The sequence below is a fragment of the Gobius niger genome (genome assembly GCF_951799975.1).
Source record: "Gobius niger genome assembly, chromosome: 8".
NCBI lineage: Eukaryota > Metazoa > Chordata > Actinopteri > Gobiiformes > Gobiidae > Gobius > Gobius niger.
Genome location: NC_136859.1, coordinates 28,088,601 through 28,111,601, shown reverse-complemented (window position 1 = coordinate 28,111,601; position 23,001 = coordinate 28,088,601). Strand labels below are relative to the sequence as shown.

The 23,001-nt window shown below is 42.1% G+C and overlaps 1 protein-coding gene across 1 annotated transcript in view; it reads left to right on the top strand.

Annotated features, from left to right (window-relative positions):
• Positions 1-22,648, top strand: part of fhl3a (four and a half LIM domains 3a) — a 42,858-nt gene extending 20,210 nt beyond the window's left edge. The window contains exons 3-7 of the mRNA XM_079561966.1: positions 13,884-14,048; positions 16,781-16,955; positions 19,001-19,170; positions 20,514-20,700; positions 22,326-22,648. Coding sequence (XP_079418092.1) covers positions 13,893-14,048; positions 16,781-16,955; positions 19,001-19,170; positions 20,514-20,700; positions 22,326-22,477 — 840 coding nt within the window. The 5' untranslated portion in view covers positions 13,884-13,892 and the 3' untranslated portion in view covers positions 22,478-22,648. The remainder of the gene's footprint in view (positions 1-13,883; positions 14,049-16,780; positions 16,956-19,000; positions 19,171-20,513; positions 20,701-22,325) is intronic.
• The last annotated feature ends 353 nt before the right edge of the window (positions 22,649-23,001 follow it).

The window sequence follows — 23,001 nt, the reverse complement described above, 5'->3', positions numbered from 1 at the left end:
TAATGTTACATGTCTCATAAACAACACGATCGCTAACTCTCCTCGTGTCCTTTTGTTTGTAACAGAGCAGCATGATCTGTTTTCTTCATGTTTTACATCCATGGCGACTGCTTGTGTGATCGTTTTTTGTTGGTTTGGTTTGGGAGAGACATCAAATGAGTTATCCTGGTTGTTCCTCCCAGTATTATCTTAGCTAAAGATGTTTTTGGACACTGGTGTATGAGTGTGAATAGAGATACCATAAAGTAATGTCATGTTAAATTCACAGTGGAATTAACAATGCTTTCCAACCGCAACACAATGATTTCCCTCTACACTAGTCCACCCCTTGCAAAGTATCTGGGCCGATCCGTACAAATGCCCCGGTGATGGCCTTCGCTTCAGGGTGCAAAATGTAATACCTCCTGATGTTTTCCGTTGCTTGCCCCCGAACAAGCCCCGAAATCTTGCATGGATCCTAAACTAAATAAATCCATCTCACAGGGTTTGTTCACCAGGATTGTGCAACCCCTCCCGGACTGCGCAGGCCTCCAACATTCAACCAAACAAAGCAGGTGTCAGAGCTGCGATGTTTGCCCCAACAGTGGGAGCTCACATTTCAAAGGAACGTCCTATCGTTGGATCAGAGGGTTTGGACGACTGGGAGGATGTGAGGATATCAGGACAGGGACTGAGAGGGGAGCCATGTTTGGTCACAAATCAGCCTGGGAAACTGGAGTAAAGCAGCGCCATGGATTAATGACTGTTTGTTCAAAGGGAAATAATATACTGTTGCTTTCAGATGGCAGAGGAACAAGTCTGATCTGTGTTTATTGTAAAAGAAGCTGCCCCTCCAACATAGTAAGTGGAACCTCCCCATCCCTCGACACCTACTTTTTCCTACTCTAATTGGTTGAATGTGTCTAGTAATAATGATAATAAAGGACAGAAATACATTACAAAATACAACACAAATTGCACACACCAATAATTTTGCAGGTTATTGGTGTGTGGGGGGTGCGTGCAAGGAGATATAGGGTGGGAGTTCAATGGTTGGGTGTGTTAAGGGCAGTTTGAGTAGCATTTTTTTTTTTTTTGGCAGAAAAAGTGCTTTATAAGTTGAATTTGATACCTCCATACACAACTGTCCCTATAGTATTCGCTAATCTGATTACTTTGTGAATGACCTATAATCTATTGTCAAATGACCCAACAGCATGCTCCTGCTGGACCACTGCATTCATTTATATGTTTCTATATGCACTGCCAGATCAAACAAAAGTGTCCACCTGGATGTCACTGCTCTGATCTGGGGTCACTGCAGTTGGTCAGGTCTACGTTCAGCAACACTATGAGCCCAAAGAATGAGCTCAGTTGGCCACCTGAACATCAGGTTATTCCATCAATGGATTTCTTCTTCCCTGATGTCATGGGCATATTCCAAGATGATAATGCCAAGATTCTTTGGGCTCATGTTGTGAAAGAGTGGTTCAGGGAGCATGAGATCTCATTTTCACACATGGATTGTTCACATAGTCCAGCTCTTAACCCCATTGAGAATGAAACAATGCCACAATGAATGTGAGCTATAATCAAAGCTGATAATGAATGCAAAAGCTAAACACAAAATGTCTGATCGTGAATTTATTATATATATATAGTTATTTTTTCATGTGCTTTCAAAAAAAGCTCCTTAATTTAGTGTAATGTAGAAAGTAGAATATTAATAATTACAAGAAACAAGTCACCCAAAGGTAGTGAAGGCCATTTGAGAGCTGAAATGCCCCGAGTAAATCCAAAACAGGTAAAAGAGAGCGACTGTGTCTTAGCAGTCCAACTGTCGCACCGCATTCCTTGCCGTCTCCTCAATGCATTGTTTGCCGGGCTCAAGCGCATCCCCAGATCTGCTTGCTCACTGTCAGGATGCTTCTCTTCAGGATTTACGCCCTCTCGCTCCCAGTCCAGCGGCTCCACTTTTCCCTCTGCCATGATCTGAACATTTGCCGCCACATACCAGCACACGCCACCGTTCTCCAGGCAGTGATTCTCCACAAGGCTTCCCTGGCACACAGGAGTCCGCTGCATAACTCTGTCAATGCAAACCAGATGTGAAATGAATGGCAGTGATCTTTTTTTTTTCTTTCCTTTAAAGACAGAGAGACAAATGTGGGCCAAAAATGTAGACTTTTGGCCATCCGCTTTGAGATATAAAAATAAATCTATTCCGGAGTCCAGAGGCTGCTCTTGTGGTGGCTGAAGCGGTACTGTATGATTTAAAGTAATTGCAATGTTATTGTTTGGTGTCGGTGCACCTCTGTGAAGGATAGGGATTGAGATTTGAAAACATACAGATGACATGATGATTTCAGGCGCTAAAGAGGAATATGTATATATCTCGAGTGTTATATAACTCATTGTTCTCTTCTAAGTTGCTGGACAGTCAAGTTGCAGGGTTAAGTTGTTGCTTTTGTTGTAAATACACATAGGATCTATAACATGCCACTGATATAGTTACCAGCATTTGTGATATTTGATTGTTATACAATACAACCTTTGGTGTTTTGAGCTTCTTCTGATATCTCCTCCTCTCTACCACATTTTCTATGCCCGTTCCCATCAGATCTGGGAAGCTAAGCTGGGAAGGGCCTGGCTGGTTCTTGGATGGGAGACTGTTTGGGTGCACCGGGAAGCCTGGGGAAACGTAGTGTGAGAGTGGTTGGTGGTGGTCGGAGGGGCCAATGGCACAGACTGTTTGCCTTGCTTCCGTCAATCTACCCCTGGGCAGCTGTGGCTACAGTAGCTTACCATCACCGAGTGTGGAGTGAATGAATAATGACTACAGTGTAGCGCTTTGAGAAACGCGGTAATACAGGCTTGTAAAGCGCAATACAAGTGTAAGGCATTAATGTTATTATTGTAAAGATGTCATAGCTTTGATTGAAGATGCTCTGGCATGAATGTTTGCTTGTACAGCTTCATGACGAGTCCAAAGTATGTTCAGCTTTAGGCAGCGTTTGGCTGTCCATAAGTAATTGAAAGCTTGCAGCTGTATAATGCTTTGTCTTCTTCATAGAAATGATAAGAAATGATAAGATAACTGATGTTTACTGTCCATGTTTTTGGAAAGTGCATTACGAACATTCTCCATTCTAGAACATTTTAGACAGGCCTTACAAACACCATTGTGCTGGTAAAGACAACTTTTTCCAAACAAATTTTCAATGAATCTCTCATCCTTCCTAGTGGTGACCAGGTAAAACAGCCCTAAAGTGCAGGAATTATTAACTTACAGATTTTGGTGTAGTTTTATACTCAGGAAAGATTGACAATTGGCCTAAACCTTTTTTTTTTGCCAGATATCTGAGCTAGTACAAAACTTATCTTCTTTCCAAGGTCATGGGTTCACATACTGCATAATTACACACGTATGAATGCTGACCTGCCAAGCCAAACAATTCCACGTCCAACCACATACAGCCTCTTACACACATGCATCACGACAGCAAATCCTTTCAACAGCCCAGTCCAGAGAGCCTCTGCATAGTCCGTGTGTTGACTGACGGCTCCTGCCGCACGCCTCACAATGGGATGAAGGCTAATATTAAGAAGCACCAGGACTTATCCCGACATCGGCCCGGTCATTAAAAGATGCCGCGTATGGACAAATGACAAAGGCCGCGGTGACACTGGGAGCGGCAGGTAGTCATTTGGGTCCTTTCTGTTTATGATCTGGGCTTTGATTTGGGGCCTGAGTCACCTCCCACTCCACGCCACGGTGTTTAAACGCTCAGGGACAATGACAGGTTTGCGCTGCGCTGTCTGCCCCGTGCTGCCTCGGCTCCGTCCTCAAACGGGATGGCTCTTTGGTGCTTCCAATTGGGCGTAAGGCACTTTGAAACCCATCGATCACCCATCCACTGAATCCACCTATCCATCTCTCTCCCACTGTTAGTTTTCTGTGTGGCCCTCAATTATGTCTGAAGCAATAGACTGCAATAGCGCACACTCAAGCCTTGCTTTGTTTATCCGTGTAGTATTTTGACCGTGTTGAAGTGCCGAGCCTGTTATACAAACTTCAGTGACCACGGATTGCACAAATGACATGATGACCCCAAGTTTGCTGCTAAGACGGCCGTCCCAGCTACACTTAAATCCATCACCATTGTCGTCACTGTTCTTCTTTGTATAATGCTATTTGAAAGCGCTTTGTCATTTTGGTAAACAGCATGAGCGATTTCCTCTTCTTCCTGTGATAAGATTCATTGCCGCACATTTGATTACAGCGCATGATTTATCAGATCCAGTGAAACCAAATATTTGACTCCTGCTTGACTGCGCATCGAGGGCCATGTTGTTGATATGTGACCCCCGAGCGGACCCAACCGCCAAATGACATACAAGAAGACAATTAGTCATGTTGGTTGCTGTTGAGCTTGTGTAAGGCCCAAGGGAGGGGGGGGGGGGCTCTGGAGGTCGCTCCCAATGGGCCTGCCTCGCGGTTGGCAGCCTCTAGAAGAATAACAGGAATCCTTGTGATGTCGTGTCATGAACTTCAGCTCCAAAGCAGTCGAGAAGGCTTTGTGCAATTCATTCCTTTGTCTTCTTGCATTAGTCACAAGTGGAAAGGGTCTGAGAGTGACCACAGAAAACATTCTGTCATGTTTTTGACATGGGGAACTTTTTTATTTTTAATATAACGTCCCTTTAGAGTTGCAAGGTTCTATCTGGTTCCGTCTGTTAGTGCGTATTTGACGGTTTAGTGACCCTATTACACACAAGTTGTATTTGCATTAAAAGTTCCACCTTTTGGACCATTCATAGAGCAAAATGGGATGAAAACCTCAAAAATCCACCAAAATCTACAAAACTTTGATGTAGTGCACAGAAACCAAAGAATATCAACACAAATGTCAGATAGAACTTTACAATTCTAAAAGGACAATAACAAAACCACACACTTTACTGTAAGTGCAAATCTTTCCAGTATTTTTGCCAGATGAATGCGCTATTAAAATTTTTGGTTAATGGGGAAACCAGAGTGCCCAGACGAAGCTCGATTGATGCAAGACATCCAACAAGTGCCCCACTGAAGAGTTTGATGTCAAGGTGCTTCTGAACATATAGTTTTTCATTTCTTAAAGGAACAGGTCACCGTTTTTCCATACAGAGATATGTTCTTACCTGAGCATAGACGAGTTGATACGTACCTGTCTGGTCTTTGTGCGTGCCCGTGGAAGAGCTTGGTCGCTTCCAACTTCACCCCCATTTGGAGCAACAGGAATATACTGGGAGAGACCGAATGCTAACAACATCTTTGGTCTTTGTGCGTGACTGAGTGCACACGCAACGACCTGCCAGGTATGTATCAACTCGTCTAAGCTCATGTTAGAACATATCTCAGTATGTAAAAATGGTGGCCTGTTCCTTTAAGGCCATGCCTCCAGAATATGCATGGATCTGGACTCTCGCAATGTGCACAAGTCAAAAGCGAACAGAACTAAATTTGACAATGAAAATCTCCCCTTCTTTGACCTCCTAGAATCACATTAATGTTCCTGAACTTGTTTAAATTGTGCACTGTCAGCTGTGGATTTGGTCCAATATTACACACACACACACACCCTTGTAACAGCCAAAACATTTGTCAGAAAAGCAGCTATCACACTCGCAACTCTTTTCAGCCTCCTTCATTCCTCTACAACAGAGCCTAAATGCGTTTGTTAAGTGTCCGGAGCTCCTGATCCTCCAGTGCAGCCGCGGAGCATCAGCGTCGTGTCTGGCTCCTGTCCGACCACAGTGTCATGGCATGTGTTTACCCGAAGACCAGCCGTTTCGCTTCTCCTCTCCCTGATTTAAGACCGGTCATCGCTCTAAGATCCCGCTCCAACATTTGTTTTTGTATCCCCCCCCCCCCCAAATGTCACCTTCTCCGTCAGACCAGGTCGTTGTTTGATCTGAGCTTTTACTGTCTGTGTATTCCATCGAAGATTTGCTCTAAATGCTGCCAAACGATCCAGACGGTAATGGTGATGAAGAGCCACTTTTCGAGCGACTCCTTTTAAAGATAAATCATTGTAACTTGTGCAAACCTGTTACTATCCACTCAAAGTTACCGCCACGTAGAGTAAATATCGGACATGTTAGCCTATACATTGACCTTCTTGCGTGTCACTCCAAATGGATTTCAACAGCCCTGTCCAAAGCCTTCCTCATGACACAGTATGATTTAACTCCCCTGTTCAACCTTAGCCGTTGTTTTTCTGTACACAATTGCACTTACGCAACCGAACGGCGTTGTGTTTTATGGATATGAACTTGCTTTGCTTTGGTCTTTCTTTGACCATATTTAGCCTTGCCAATTTTAGCTGTTTGCGACTTCTCTTCAAACCCGCTCTCTGACCTCTCGTAAACCTTTGGCCCTTCGGCGTAAAACAAAACTTAAAATGAACTCGACTCGCAAGCATTTGTCAAGAGCCAGATGCCAGTAGATTCCTATTTTGGGTAGCAACTCGTACTTCCACTTTATGTAGACACTTTGGCCTGTGTGTTTTCCTCATAGTCTTTTCCCCCCAAAAAAATCATTATATAACTCTTCTCTATAGAAAGTTTCAGATATTCTATTATAATGTCATGTTAAAATTGTATGCCTGTCTTTTGTAATTCAATCGTTGCTTGTAAATTGTGGTGAATAAAATCATGAAGTAGCTCACAACATATAAAAAAGACTTGCCACAGAGAACGGCGAGCTCATAAGTGTATGTGAAGTCCCGCTCGAGACATGACATTCGTTCTCCTGTTAATCTTATCAGGGAGGTACAGCTCAGTTTCCTCACAGCTTTCCTTGTAACACGGAGCAGAAGTTGAAATGCGGTTAGTCATCGTTGTTGACACAGTGTCCGAGTGTATAATATGACAGGGGACACATTTGTCTGTATACTGTGGACAGGAGCGCGCCTGTCCCTCCGCTGTTGTAACAAGAAGTCAAGTACCGTGTCTGGGCCTTTGTATATTTTGCCAGTAGATACTTTTAATGGACAGCAGGAAACGGGGGAGAGCTGCCAGGCTTATCCCCAGCTGGATGACTGACCGTTCATTTGGAGTCAAACTAAGCGTAAGCAAAGTTTGGACGAGGGATTAATGTGCTGGCCTGTGGGACTGGGTCATACTTGTAATGTGTCTATAAGCCCGGGCACCGTGAGCTGATCAAAAAAGGCTTTCTCTCAGAAAACAAAAGCAGAAAGCTTTCATCTATATCTCACCTTCATGTTATCTCTATCAGTGTTTCCCAACCAGGGGTGCAGGAACCCCTAAGCTAAGTGCAAAAGAGCTTGAATTTGAGAGTATTTTCGCATCGGTTTGCTCATGAGTTTAGTTGATCACTTTGTAAAAATATCAGGATCCCCACGGCCAGGGGTGTTTGGTGTATAAATGAACGACTAAAGGGGTGCGCGAGACAAAATACACTGGGAAACACTATCTATACCAGGCAGATGGTACTTTTTACTGGAATCTTAATACTTCCACTCAATTAAAACCTCGAAAAGTAACATTTATTGTGTCAGAGCTGTCATTATGGTTCCAAGCCTAAATAAAGGTGTGGGGCACGGTTTAAACCTCTTTTGAATTGACCATGGATCTGCGGCCCTCGGTGAAAAAAGTTTGGACAGCCCTGAACTATATTATCAATTTGTTTCAACAGTGAGGGTTCTGGATTGTTGGCATGGTAATTTTAGGGCTCCTTGACTTTAAAAAACTGAGCAAACCGCTTGCTTTATTGTTCCAAAGCTAACTAACTTTAGTTTAAAGTTTAAAATTAATTATTTTCCTCCCCCTACATGTTCCAGCAATGTCTTAATGTGTAGAATGACCTGTTCACCACAACTGCCTCTAAAATCCTGCACTGTCGCTCAAAAAGGTGTTAATTCGGGTCCGAAGTGCCGTCATGCACGAGCTAAATATAGAAGCTGCAGTTACGTGTAAGACCTGAGGTGGCAGTAATGAGCATAACAATGACCAACTTGCATCTAGTCTCTTTAAGCCAGCAATAACATAATGATTCTACATTATACTTACTGGCTTATAGTTACTTAGCTTTGGAAAAATAAGGTAATCTGTTTTTTATCAGTATGTGCAGTATTTTTGATGTGTCACTCTTTACACTTAGGTGAGACAATATCATAACTGACTTACAAAAAAAGAACACAGATAATTGAGACAATCCCCTGACTAGTTGTTTCCCATTTTATTGCACTATACCAAGTCCTGACCGCTATCACCCAGCTCCAAAGCATCCCAGGATTCTGCAATCATTTGTATTGTCCCTAAACACTGCATGTGATAAACAGTTTATTCAAACCAATTTCCTCAGATGAACTCCATGTGGCCCATTATGGACCCGACTGCACTGCTGCTCATGGAGGTCTGAACTCTATAATTAAATGCAATGGCGTATTTCTGGGCCCGTCCTGTGTGTAGGCAGCAGCAGCAGCAGCAACAGCGGCCGCGAGTTCCTTGAAGCCCACATTTTTCCCAGGGGGCCGAGTTCAGTCACTGCTCTGGTATTTTAGAGCATTATTGACCCAAATAGAGGCTGTTAGTCACTAGACACGGGGGAGATGGGCCACTGCCGCTGCTGGGAAGTTTTGATGCGAGGGTGTACAGTAGGAGATGTAAAGCCCGTTGGGATGTGCCGTTTGGGGTCATCGGTCTCTGAATGTAGTGCACCCCGCAGCAGGGTTCAACTCCCTCTGACGTCCATGGCGGCAAAACTTTGATACCCAAAGGTAGTGAGTCAAATGGAAACTTTAGAAGACGAGAGCAAGTCTCTATTCTCGGGCCAAAGTTTGTCATGGAAGAGCTCTAATGCTTTTACCAGTGATTTTGTTGGGGTTTGTTAGCTTTAGTGTCGTAGCATATTCTTTAGCATATTTTTTCCCAGTTTGGCAGTACCCAAATCTAAAAGTTTCCGGAAAAAAAGCGGCAAAAATGGAGACAAACTGATGAAGGTGCAACAAAAAAAGTGATGGCAACAACACAAGTAAAAAGATCAGTTTAGATGAGTTTTGTTGGTCCTAGCTTTCAAATGAGGCGTGACATTGACCTAGAGGCTGTCAGCTCCAGTCGAGAAGCTTTTGGATTTGGTTAAAGCAGAGTCATAGTGCTCGGTTAAGGTGGGGGTTCGGAGGTTAAAACATTTTTTTTTTCCATTCATTCGCTTCATTCGCAACATTTAACCTTTTAAACTTGTTTCAATAACAACCTCTAACAACGAGTCGTCAGTTTCATCCGAATACCACAGATGTCACTTCATGTGCCAGATTTGAGAGAGGAGTTAAGATGAAAACTAGCGTTTAAGGTGAACTAGAAGACACCAAGGCGTGCCATATCTTACATGAGCAAGACAGTGCTTGATCATTTTGAAGCGACCAACAAAAAATTCTCAAAAGCTCACGATTTCTCATCCTTTGGGACGTCTCTGAACTTTGCCCTTCCAGTATAAAACAGAACCGGAGCCTATAAGTTGACTCACAGGGAATGATGAGGAATGTTATTGCTACTATAGCTCTTATCAGGGAGGATACAGCTCCATTTTCACCTTATCACCGTTTGTGGTCAGTGACAGCATGTTACAACAGTTACCATTAGATGACTCTGCGGCTAACACAGTGAAGGGATCATTTGTCAATAAAGCAGACACATTTGTCAGAATTTCAGCTGTTGTAACACTCACTCAGTCTGGCTTGAGTGTATTTGAGAACGTTTAATAGCCTTCAGGGAAAGCGGGGAAGTTGAGTGACTCTTTATTTGGAGACAAAGAGTATAAGAACAGTTATTTATATAAAGTTTCACTTAGAACGCCCTATATGCAAAAAAAATCTTTGGCAGAAATGTATTTTTTGACTGTCAGCAAAGGGAAAAACAGTCTATCACTGTATACACCATCTACCCCAATAAGATAAAGCGGCCATCCCCAAAGTCCGGGTCATCGCAGCCCCCTTATCGATCCGAAAATCCTTCAGGACCCACCTAATTTGAATTATCTTGAATAAGTACATCAGGAGGTACTGTGAGTCCAATACATATGAGCAAATACATATAAAACTCCTTTCAAAATCCAATTTGTTCATTGTACTTCATCTATATTATTATTTTTTATTGACCTTTATTTAACCAGGAAAGTCCCACTGAGATTAAGAATCTCTTTTTCAGGGGAGTCCTGGCCCCATTGGGGAATCTATTGTACATGTTTTTAGTGGTAGGGGAAACCGGAGTACCCGGAGGAAACCTACGCAGAGAACATGCAAACTCCACACAGAAAGTCCCCGTCCAGGTGGGAATCGAACCCGGGACCTTCTTGCTGTGAGGCGTGAGCGCTAACCGCTGCGCCACCGTGCCGCCCATATAGAAAGGTATAGAAAGGTTGAAGTATAGAATTGAATGATGTCCTAAAATATTGCAAATATATGAACAAATTATAGAACAACAAACATTCATTTTTATTTAAAGGCACACTGCGTGACATTTTGGACATGTTTGTACGTTTATGAGGTATTTTTCAATGATGAAAATATCTGTCATAAAATAAAAGGCTGTATTTCTATTTTATTTATTGGGTAAAATTCTACGCGGTGTGGCTTTAAACTCTGTGCCTCCTTGATTTGGTTTAAAACACAAAAACGAGCCATCCAACGTCACCAATATCAGCAAAGTTTATTTGAACAAACCTATAAGTCTCTGCCACACCTCAAAAACAAACCTCTCTCTGATATCAGGGTTTGGGATCTTCGCAGTTCCGCGCAGCATTCCCTTCCACGCTTTCGTGAATCAACTGTTACTTAATCTTATCGGATTGGACTTGGCACACTCGGCAGGCTTGCTCAATCCTGTAGAGTATGTTACGGGCGACCTCCAAATACTTGTAGTAAGAAAGAGAAGGAAAGATTGGAGCCGCGATGGAGCGGTTGAGCAATATAGGAACGTACAGTTGATCCTAAACAGAACCAGGGAAGTTACAAGTTAAACATTTACATACCAGCACGAGATCTATGGATGGAGATTGTGTGACCTTATTTTTTTGCTCTTCTGTAAATTGTGAGCTATTTGTATTTAGGGGGAGACAATGAGCATCTGTGTGCTTTTGTATTGGAAACTTGCAGCTGACGTCATGGCGCAGATTTCCCACCTCGGGAGTCGTGCCTGATCTCGTCCACTACCGAGTGATAAAGGCACACGCTGTACCTTCAACCTGGCGCGGCACGTAGCTGTAGCATGTTACAATAACTGATGATGACAACGGGGGAGGACAATCAGGAAATTCTAAAGAAAAGGTGTGTCGAATGCACAGTTTTTCGTTGGGCCTTTGACGTCAAGTGCGCACCATTGGGTTAGAGGTTTGGGTGTAGTCATATGTCACGAAGCAGTTTTCCTCAATTGACTTACATCACAACAACGCCGCCCAAGAAGTCACTTCCTGTTTCGATCCAGCACAACAAAATAAAAACACACAGCTCGCCTCATTGATTAGTTCAGCAGGTACTTGCAACATTACAAGAATATAATTAAATACACACATTTTTAATGTTTTGTCTGTTAATTTTGAGGCAGAAAGAAAGCTGAACTAATGAACTGCTTAACTAATGAATAAGATGGTGCTTTTATTTTGGTGTGCTGGATTGAAACAGGAAGTCACATCTTGGGCGGTGTTGTTATAATTTGAAGTTTTGCACAGAGTCAAGTCAACTGACAAGACATAAAACACTGAAGACTGTTCGATCAATGAAACTGCAATTGCAAATAATGATGACAAAAGTTTTGACCAAGATTCATGTTTTGGAGAAATATATTTATTTCTTTATTCTTTATTATTTGTGTTTAAATGTTTTCAACCAAGAACATTTTTTATAAATTTGCTACATAGGTCAAGGTACAGGCCCTGTCCTGCAATGGCAAACTTAAAAAAAAAAGGAAAAAAAGGTTCTGTCAGGATCAGGAGCAAAACCCAGCAGAGTTTGCCACACCCTGTCAAAAGCTGTTGCATCATTTTGCAGACTATTATACCACTGTATTTTAACTGTAACATTCATCTCTGTGGCCAAGTCTTTTCAATAATTTTTCATGGATACATTTGTCTTGTGAATTGTGCGAGCGCCAAGATAATTAGTTCAACCTGTGTCATGCCACATTTTTCCTCGACATTTGATACGTTTGTGCAGCCATTTAAGGGAATAAAGCTTGTTTATAATTTGCCAACATTGAGCCATACTGTCACACACGATCAAATGGTCTTTGGCCGGCGTTTAGCTTAGTCAACAACTTTGAAACTTTAGGAGCCGTGACAGGCCGCTGATGTAATTGTGTGCTCAGCCAACCGCAGCTGCTGGTTCTGACAGGGTGCCATGGCCCCAGATGAAAAGCATCGTTTCAGACAATAAAGATGTCTCCTTTAGAGCGAGGATTAAAAGATGTGACAGGGGCCTAATAATGCAGGTCGTACACAGGGTCTCAGGACGACCAATATATATCGGCTGGCTGTATCGGGCCGATATTTGGGGATTTTACAATTTTGTCAGGGCTTTAAAACAGGTCCTCCCACTATCCTCGGCCTCAGGGAAATTGTGAAACATTGCGTTGAAAATTGGTTAACTACAAGTTTAGTACTAAAGTTAGTTAGTTTCACTAAATCTCAGTCAATATGGCCATGCTGCATGTCATTTTGAAGCACAGAACCTGGAGAATTCAAGTTAGTGTAAACCACCGCAATTGTACTTTTGATCGCCGTGCAAAATGCTAACGGCAGGATGCTAATGCTAATGGCAGCATGCTAATGCTAGCGGCAACCAATCAAAGCTGGGACAGAAACTATGATTAAATCACCTAAAGTAAATTTGATAACTTTGGCTGGAGTGGCCAAGTATTTGTTTTTACAGGATTATAGACCAAATATTTGGAAAAAAATTTGCCAAAAATATCATTCAAAAATATCGGCCAAGCATATTGGCATCGGCCTTAGAAAAACCCATATCGGTCGACCTCTAGCTATGACTCTTGGGACCGGGTGAAGTCCATGCATTGCATTATCAAATGTGTATTTCAAATCAAGATACTGTTTATATACATGTTCAGGAGCATTTAAGAGAAAACTGAAATACAGTATGAACTGTTAAACTAATACAAGAATCTCATTTCAGAACATGTTTATAGAGGTCTTAACTGTACTAGTTCCTCTTTCTCTCCCTATTTTTCAATATCTGTATGTACTTGCAATTATTTATGCAGACGGGGCAAGGGCGTGGCATGCAAACAGTTTCTTCTAATTTACAAACACACTGCAGAGCCTTGCCGGATCTGCTGGTGGTCCACATTTTCCAAGTGGGGTCTGACTCATAAATATTTACAATACAGGTGCGCTTTCAGCCAGTGCAGCTTTTACGGCGAGGCAGCGACATGGGAGCTTTGTCCTTTGCACACAAACAGAGCGACAGTGCCAGTCTAGACCGCCCGATCCCTCGTTGCTACCACACTCTTGTTCATTACGGTAATAAAAGTTAATAGAGGTTCATAGCTGCCTGCTCTGGTGCTTGTCGAGTTGCTCTGTTTGTCTTTTTTCCACTTGCTTCCACTTGTGCAGCGTGTTTTGTTTGAGCCCGAGGACACGGCCAAGTATTTACTGCATAAATATTGGCAGAGGAAAGAAGTGACTGGTGTTGAAATGGCAGCGGGTGAATCATACGAAGGCGCGGAACAAGGCTGATTTTTTGTGTGTGTGTGTGATGATTCTGCGATTTTATGGCAATTTAGTTTCTGTGATTATGAAGGATAGGGGAGACCGAGGCTGGTTATCACATTTTCTTTTTCTTCTAGGGTTCGCAGCTCATCTGAAGCACATCCCACGAAGTGTCTTCCAGGGCTTTACGATGGCGGACCGTTTCGACTGTGACAACTGCAAGGAGTCCCTGTATGGCCGGAAGTACATCCAGTCCGACGACAGCCCGTACTGCGTCCCGTGCTACGACAGCCTCTTCTCCAACACATGCGACGAGTGCAAGGAGCTGATCGGCCATGACGCGCGGGTGAGGCCCCGACACGGGCGTGATCAGACCTGCTGCTGCTGCTGCTTACCACATTATTAAAAAAAAAAAGAAGCTCATCGCACATGTTTCTATGCACCATGACGGCATTACAGTGCAGGTCCTGTCTGGTCGGGATTGACTCATGTAATGAAGTAGAACAGTTAACTTTTACAGTGAACTAATAATACCAATAGTGCTTTTATAAACTCTCAAAGTTACAGTATATTTTGTTGCACAGAGATGTGCGTGGGGAATCAAAGAGACTGCTGCATGTGGTCAGCACTGTATAATTTTACCTTTCTTTCCTGCTGTTTTCCCGTTTTAGCATTATCCTGTAACTCTCCCATACTGCGACAAAATAGGATAAAAAAGGATTCCCCTGCGTCTCCAAACTGAACTCTCTACCCTCGTAAGAACTGCCACCTGCAGAGCCTGGGTGGCAGTTGTCACAATGTTAGCATAGCTGGAAAGTCCCCCATTTTGGCCGGGAAATGGCCGTAGTTTACCCCTCTTGGAGTTTGGCTGGGGTGGTTGGACGGCTCGCAGTGGGCCCCGAAAAAATGTCCCATTTTTTCAAATCCAAAATTAGGTATGAAAAAGAAGTATTTAGCAGTGGTGGTCGAAGTACTTGATTTCTTTATTTGAGTAAAAGTACTGACACTCCTGGTACATATTACTCAGTTGCTCAGTCAAATTAATACTTAAAGGTGCATTAAGCAAATACAACTAAACAAAACTGATATTTGTACACAATTAACCTCTTTGTGACTGGCATGGCACCTTTACTTTCAATCCCGGTGGCCTCCACAACTCCCCAGGAACATTTGTTTTGAACATTTTCTGGTGAGAGGGTCCATCAGTAGTGAAACCTTCCAGAAACTCTAAAAACAACTGATCCTGCAGCATCATAGATGCCACTGTGATAGAAAAGAAAGGTATCATGTGCTGACTACTCATAGAGCCGCTGGGTCACTGAAAGGTCAAATACGCACAAATAAAAGGTTTTTTTCACATAAAAAGTTCCAAAATGCACCTTTAAGTGTAAGTACTGAAGTAGAAAATAAATAAAGGTAAATAAGTGTTAAAAAGTAATTTTGCAGCTTCAAAACAACAAAAACTGCACCCAATTGCACTACCTGTATGGCAATGCAACAGGGCCAAACCTTCTTTCTTGCTGTGAGTCAGTGGCCTCGATGGTACATCTGCACCACTGCCACCTTCTCTTCTGGAGTCTGCATGACAAAGTTCTTAAAATGAACAAAACACACAACTCAAATGTACTTTTTTACTTTGGAGCCTTTATAGAAATGCTGTAATGTACAGATCCTCAAACACACCCTCAATGTTGTGAAATGTGCTTAGAAATACAACACTGTTGGTTGTTGGAATGGAGTTTTGTCTCCATTCCGTTTAAACTGAAGTAGCTTCCTCTGGCACTGCTAGAAATGTAGTATAGTGTCATTAAGAGGTCAATAATCTCAGGTACATATTTATATATTCATTCTTTCTTGTATAAGCTATAACATGTCCATTCATTAGACTTTTGGATTTCAGTAAAATTCACCATAGAAATATGAGCTGCTTTGATGCATCCCTTTGTTTAAATGAGGCGTTTTCTCTGTATTTCGTGCGTCCGCTCACGATGGGATGCCTGGTTTAACCTGTAATTATACAGACAATTTGAGCTAAGTCCACATCGGGCCATGGGTTAATTTCTATCCCGTAAAACCATATAATTCACGAGAAACAAGTTGTAACCTCCCCCTAATGAAAAACGCAAGCATTTCATAAATCAGTTGAACGCAAAACACACAACTAAATGAACAGATTGTGCTTAGGAACGGTGAGTTATTAGCAGCCTCGCAAGACATGGATGCAAAATCTTCCGAGCACATTTTTTTGGCATCTCCGGGCCTCTGCAGCAAATCTCCTTACTCCTCTTTTCGACAGGACATTTTTCAGAGTGGAGCATGCATCACTGTGCGCAGTGTGAGCACATTGTGGTTAGTGCCTTGAACACAGCTCATGTGTCATTGTGACCCAAACAGACATGCATCAACGGGAAACTAACCGCTCTCTTCTTCATGTCTGAGAACTCAGCAGCCCAGGGGCGCCAAAATGTTGGAGAACATCAAGTCGTTGTTGAGAGATGTTCTGTAGTTTTGTTTAATCCATTCTTGTAATTTAATGCAATTTATTTTGTCTATGTTTTGGCAAGTGTTTGATAGTTCATTCACTCAGGGACATGTGATTGGCTGAACACAGTGATATTTGGCATGTTCATTCGCAATCAAATCCATGACTATTGTTCCTCTAAATGTGCTTGGATAGACTAGCCAAGTCATAGCCATTGAAAAACCCTATGTCCCACAATATTCACTACGGAAAACCTGCAGTTGCAAAGATTTCAAGAACGCAAACAGTTGCAGTGGGAGGAAAAAGTGAGGAATTTCTTACTTTTCTGTCTAAATTGGTCTTAAAATGTGGTCTGATCTTTTATTAAAATCACAAGAATGAGTAAACAGTGTCTGCTTCAACTAATACCACCCAAACATTTACATTTTGTCATATTTTCATTGGCCATAACATGTAAACATTCACAGGACAGCATGGAATAAGTGAGTACACCCTTAGATTCAACAGCTCACCCTCTGCACCTACAGCACCAGAAATTGAACCACAGCTGGCCAGTATTCATGCACGTTGTGACCGATATCCCTCTGCCCTCTCAGGAACTGTTCTACGAAGACCGGCACTACCACGAGCACTGCTTCCGCTGTTTCCGCTGCGACCGCTCTCTGGCCGACGAGCCCTTCACCAGTCAGGACGACGCCCTGCTGTGCAACGACTGCTACTGCAACGAGTTCTCCTCCAAATGCGTGGCCTGTGACAAGGTGGTCATGCCTGGTAAGAGAGAACCCAGCCAGCGAGCCTTTATGGGAGACTTGACTTGTCTGAAGCCAGATATTGGTGGTGATAGGGCGGGGGAGGCCGCTGGTAATGCTGCAGCGGAGTGTTGTGGCACCCGGATCAAAGGAAATGAGATCTTTGTTCACATTGCAAAATCAATCCCAGCGCATAAATGCTAGAAACATCACGTGCCAGTGCTGTGACTTGTGCTGTGAAGATAAATAGCTAAGCTTCCAGGAGCAGCGGTAGATGTACAGCGTAATGGCTCATTTGTCTATTGTATTTACTTTAACGCACCCATGTAGAGCTATAAGCTGGCGAAACATTCAAACACTCATCTTTGTTTAAATCCCGGCTCGAAAGTGGTTAATGCACATGTCTTGCAAAGTTATACCTACACTACTGAAACAGATACCTCCAAGTGTTTAGATTTTTCAAGATCCTCATGATAATATCTCACTATTATTGCAAAAAGGTTTCTAATTTCCTTATATTAAACCTACATCTCAGTCGTTCTCCTTTTTACGGGGCTTCAGAGTTCATCTGGGTTCAGTTTGATAAAGAACGCAAACATACGGCACATATACCGGCGCGGTTTTGCCAGAAAGCCCTACAGCGTAGAATCAACGTCAAACATGGCGCTGGTGCAGGAGGACATATAAGGAGAAGACAGAGGAGAGGTTTATTGACAATGGGTATAAACAGGAGCACATTCTGCAGACTTTGCTTCCAGCTACAACTGACCTACTTCCAGCCCCAGGATTAGGTGAATCGACTTGTGTAGATGAAACATCACATGTCTGTTAAGCATTGTAAAAGTTCACATGTGAGTTAGTGTCAGGTGTGGGTCAGGTAAACTGTCCCTATAGAATGCCTTTGTACCAAACATTGTACATTTGAATCGAGAATTGATTATAAATAAAGTGATTGTCTGTAAGTTTAAATCTTTTACAAATGATAAAGATTACATATAATTGACCGCCTGGGCCTGCAATTTGACGTTATGTAAGTAGTATGAAATAATTTTTTTCTAAAGTCTCTCCCTTCGCCGATCTCTGCAGCTAATTCGACTCCCCAGTGCCATCACTTTGACCAATGAGACGAGCTTTCCTTTGACCGGTCCTTTCAGGTCCAACCAGGAGGGGAGGGGGAGGAGCTTGATCGTTTGCTTTTGAAATTTTGTTCATATGCTCCTTATTTTGCAAACAGGAGTGGCTTTCTGGCCCAAAGGAGGGAAACTTTATTTTTTACTGTTTAAAATGTATTTCTCCCTCTTTCTCCTCATTTTGCAATCTTACAGACTATCACTTTAAATTTCAGCACACTTAGATGCATACGTCTGTGCTTATTTGTGATCATTTCTTCATATTTACTCTTGTTTGGTTGAATGGATTTGGAATGGTCTCTGACTCTCATTATACTGCTGTCACTTGTACACTGCCGTGAAATAGTTCACCTTGCAACAAGTATCACCAGCACCAGGCCTAGATCAAGCTACAAGCTCTCAGCACCAAACCAGATAAAAAAAAGGGTCTAAAGCAGACCTGACTTAGGTCTATACTGGATGTAAATCATGTCTACACCAGGCCCTGGGTGCCTCCTGACGAGAACCACTGCTCTTGGTGATTAGGATAAAGAATATTTTTGATCTGTTTGGTCTATCGTCAGTGTTTTCATCAAATCCAGCACTTTACAGAACTATTGTACCTTGCTTTAGAGTAAAACCATATGAACTCAACAGGCCGATTTCTGTGCTACCGAGTGGCTGGGGACATTAAGAAAATCAGATTTCCAGCAATCGGAAAGTATTGTGGTGGCTGTGGTATTATGATTCAAAATAAAATAAACCTTACTGAAACAAAATGAGTTTTATATACCATCACGCAATAATTTCATCTTTTTATAGCCCGCTTAAAGTATGACCAGAAACACCAAAATGACTTTAACAGGAGATTTCAAAAGGATAATGGGTCCCTTTAGCTGTTCATTCTTTCCATCATCATTATGTCTTTATATTCTGGATGTATTTTCTGTCCCGTCAGGCACGAGGAAGCTGGAGTACGGCGGCTCCACATGGCACGAGGGCTGCTTCATCTGCCACAGCTGCGAACAGCCCATTGGCTCCAAGTCGTTCATCCCGGACAAAGACGAGCACTACTGCGTCACCTGCTACGAGGACAAGTTCGCCCCACGCTGCACACGCTGTAAAAAGGTGCAACATTTACCATAATGAGGTCAAAATAATAATTTTAATGCCAAATAGTGCTATACTTACCAAAGGTACTGCAGACTGTGGCAGTAATACAGTACACTAAACTCTGCACTATATACAGTATGGGTCGGAACTAGAGACATACTGAAGAAAAAAATAATGTATGAACTAAAAATCAAAATTTGACAGTATTTGCATGTAATAGCACGCTGGTGTCAGAAATGATTGGACAGAAATATTACTCTTCTATAAACCTTGAGATTTTTCATGATTTTTTTCTGCAGAACGGATCACTTTGGGACCAGACCTCAAGAAACTAGATTTGATCAATTTAGATCAATTTGAAAACACAGTAACAATTAGCACAGACGTGTTTTTACAAGGGCTGTCAGAGTAAATGCTTCAAATAATGATTGATCAAAAGATAATCAATTAGTTGTGTATTAATGGCTAATTTATTGCACCATTGAATGCATTGAAAGCAGCCAGCCAGGTTTCCTCCGGGTGCTACGTTTCCCCGGCCTCCATAAACATGCTGGTCAGGTTGACCCACAGTGGCGGGACGGCTCAGTTGCAGCGGCTCAGGACTCAACACAATTTCGTTGTACGCTTGTACAATGACAAACAAAGCACTTACATACTTATATGTTTTGATTACACTCCTGTATCTCGAGCACGCACTACCTGAAAGACGAAGCACTTACTTTACCATTTATAACTTGTAAGCAGTGAGTACTCACCCTCTGAACTCTCAGTTTGAGCCTCTAAACTCTAGGAGGCGATACAGAGTTCCACTGGCTAAAAAGTCTGTGTTTAAGAAAGCTTTTGTCCCTTGTGCTGTGGGAATTCTGAATGAAACAGCGACCTGAACACACTAGCCACAGAAATGGACTGAACTGTTCTGTCATTTTTTTTTCTGTTTTATTTTACTACGTTTCTTTTTCCTATGTATTTTTCTACTGGTCATGTTTGTATTGTCCTAGTCTTGTGTTTTTATGTGTCGGTGAGCCGAATTTCACAATAAGTAGACAATAAAAATCTAATCTAATCTAATACACAACAGAAATATTATTCACAAATCTGCCTAAATCTGTTAGTGAACATTTAATCCCACCTCACACCACATTAATTTATTCTATTTACTATTAATTAAATAGTAAAATATTCAATATTACGATATACATAGATCCTTACGGACTTCACATCATCACTCGTATTTGTATAGAAATACTTTGGAATACAGAAGTCCACAAGAGAGATGCAACAGTTTTTTTAAATGATTATTATTATGCAATATCAAAAGTTATTTATCGCATTTGACCATTGCCCCCTCTTGGTTTCAGACCCTGGCTAAAGGAGGGGTGACCTACAGGGACGAGCCCTGGCATAAGGAGTGTTTTGTGTGCACGAGCTGTAAGACGCAGCTGGCCGGGCAGCACTTCACCTCGCGAGACGAAAACCCCTACTGCCTCAAGTGCTTCGGCAGCCTGTACGCCAAGAAGTGCGAGGCCTGCTCCAAGCCCATCACAGGTACCGCCGCAATTAAGTTAGAGATCAACCTACTTTATGGACTGAGTGGATTTGATTAAAGGCACGTGCAGTTGTTTACAATCAACGTCTCATCCTTGGATATGCAAACCGCGGTGTTATTTCGATCATGTGGCAATAATCTGTCAGAGATGTCAATACATTCCGGGTTTGTGCATATTCGGCTGCGCGTGGTTTTGGTGCTGGGGGAAAAAGAACAAAGCCGTTACCTCGGAAAAAGTGGATTGACAGTGAAGCTCATGTGTTTATGGTTTGGACAAATAAACGGCCATTGTGTGGAGAAGGGAACATGTCTGAGAAAAACAATAAACAGGCACTTAACTTTCTGCTATTTCAGCATTTGAGGGGATCAACCAGGCTCATGTCATAACACAATTTGCTTTGGTCTGCTGAATACGATAATGGGACGGCTTGAAGAAGCAGCACAATACTTTAGTAACTTAACCATTACTCATATTATTCCTATTTAAAATAAATGTCATAAAAAATACATAAATCCAATGAAAAATATATAAAACTTGTGTGCTACACTTTCAAAAAGACATATGATCAGGGCTGGGTATTGTTAAATTTTTTTCCGATACCAGTACTTTAACGATACTTGGTTTTCAATACCAATATCTGAACCATACTTTTACGATACCGATTCTATAATAATTGTCATCTAGAATCAGAAAACAAAACAATTATGTGCGGAAGATCTGCAAAATCACAATATGTGTGTGTGAAAAATGGGAAATAAAATTGGGGAAAATTGGGATAATTTTTTGCTAAAATTAGGAAATATTTGGGGGGGGGGGAAATAGGGGAAAAATGGGGAAAATATTAGTAATAAAAATTAGCGAAAATTGGGGGGAAAAACCAGAAAATAATGTGTAAAAACAATTGCGCATTGTTTGAGCTGAAGCAACCAAGTCACTTCCTTTAACGGAGAACTAAGTAACTTGTTTACCAAAATAAATCCTTTTCGTAGTCCCTCTGGGGGTAATACAAGTGTCAATGGGATGATTGGGGGGTCTTTCATCTCCCCCTGGTGTCTCTGGCCAGAAAACCACAATTGCAACTTTCCCTGCACCGGGTCAGAGGCCCTAATACACACTAATGGAATCACGAAGAAGAAGCTAACAGGCTAATGGGCAAAGCTAACTGTGGGCTAGCGCCACTTAAACAGTATTTACAGCCAAGTTTGAGTGAAAAAAAATGATCTTCATTGTATAATTGGATGTACAATATCCCTCTCTCCCTTTGTTTTTTTCTGTCAGTGTTGTATTTACTCTCCCGGCGATTAATGAGTAAAAAAACGCAACATGCAATGACACCTGCAGTGGCGCTTATGGCCTCTAGGGGCAGGAGTTACTTTGTACTGTGTTAATGGTGTCCCTGGACCAACACCATGAAAACTTGGATCTAAAGATAGATTTTGATGCTTTTCTTTTTTTCCCCCCGATACGGGTAGAACCTCAACTTTATTTCCGATATCAGACTGTTATCGTTTAACGGTACCCAGCTCAACATATGATTCAATTCTGAGAGTGAAAAAGAAAAGGACTCTCCCTAGTTTTCAAATAAATACAAAAACTAAAACTCTTTTCCTCCCTGTGCGCTAGGTTTCGGAGGAGGGAAGTACATCTCCTTCGAGGACCGTCAGTGGCACCAGCCCTGCTTCACCTGCAGCGACTGCTCCGTGACTCTGGTCGGGGCCGGCTTCTTTCCAGACGGGGAAAGGATCTTATGCCGCGAATGCCACACCAGCCTATAAGACCAGCCTTACAGTAGCTGCCTTCTTTACCCCACTGACTCTTGTTTCAACTCAAGGCATTGGACACAGCCATGCTTTTCTCATTTGTGAAATATCAGTTGCTTGGTTTTGCATGCGAGTCGTTGTTTGGGATTGTATGGATGTTTGTTTATGATACTGCCAGTGAAAATGAATCTCTACATACAGTCACAGAATGTTTTTTTTATATAATGTATGAACTAGCCACCAGATATTACAAATCATTTTTGCTAATTGTAGCCACTTGTGAGTCCAAGCGCCAAGTATTGTACAATATTACAAAGAATTCTCATTAAGATTTTAACAAGTATGCAGATAATGTGCCTTATAAGCAAAAGTAAGAAGCTATCATGCCAAAGAGCAAAAAGTGCAAGTCACTTTTGAACAAATTTGAAGCGTATGCATTATATTGTTGAGGTCAGAGGAGGAGATGGATTTATTTTCCATGTGCTTAAGATGCAATGGTTCCCAAAGGATGGGTCTGGACCCAGAGGAGGGACACAGAG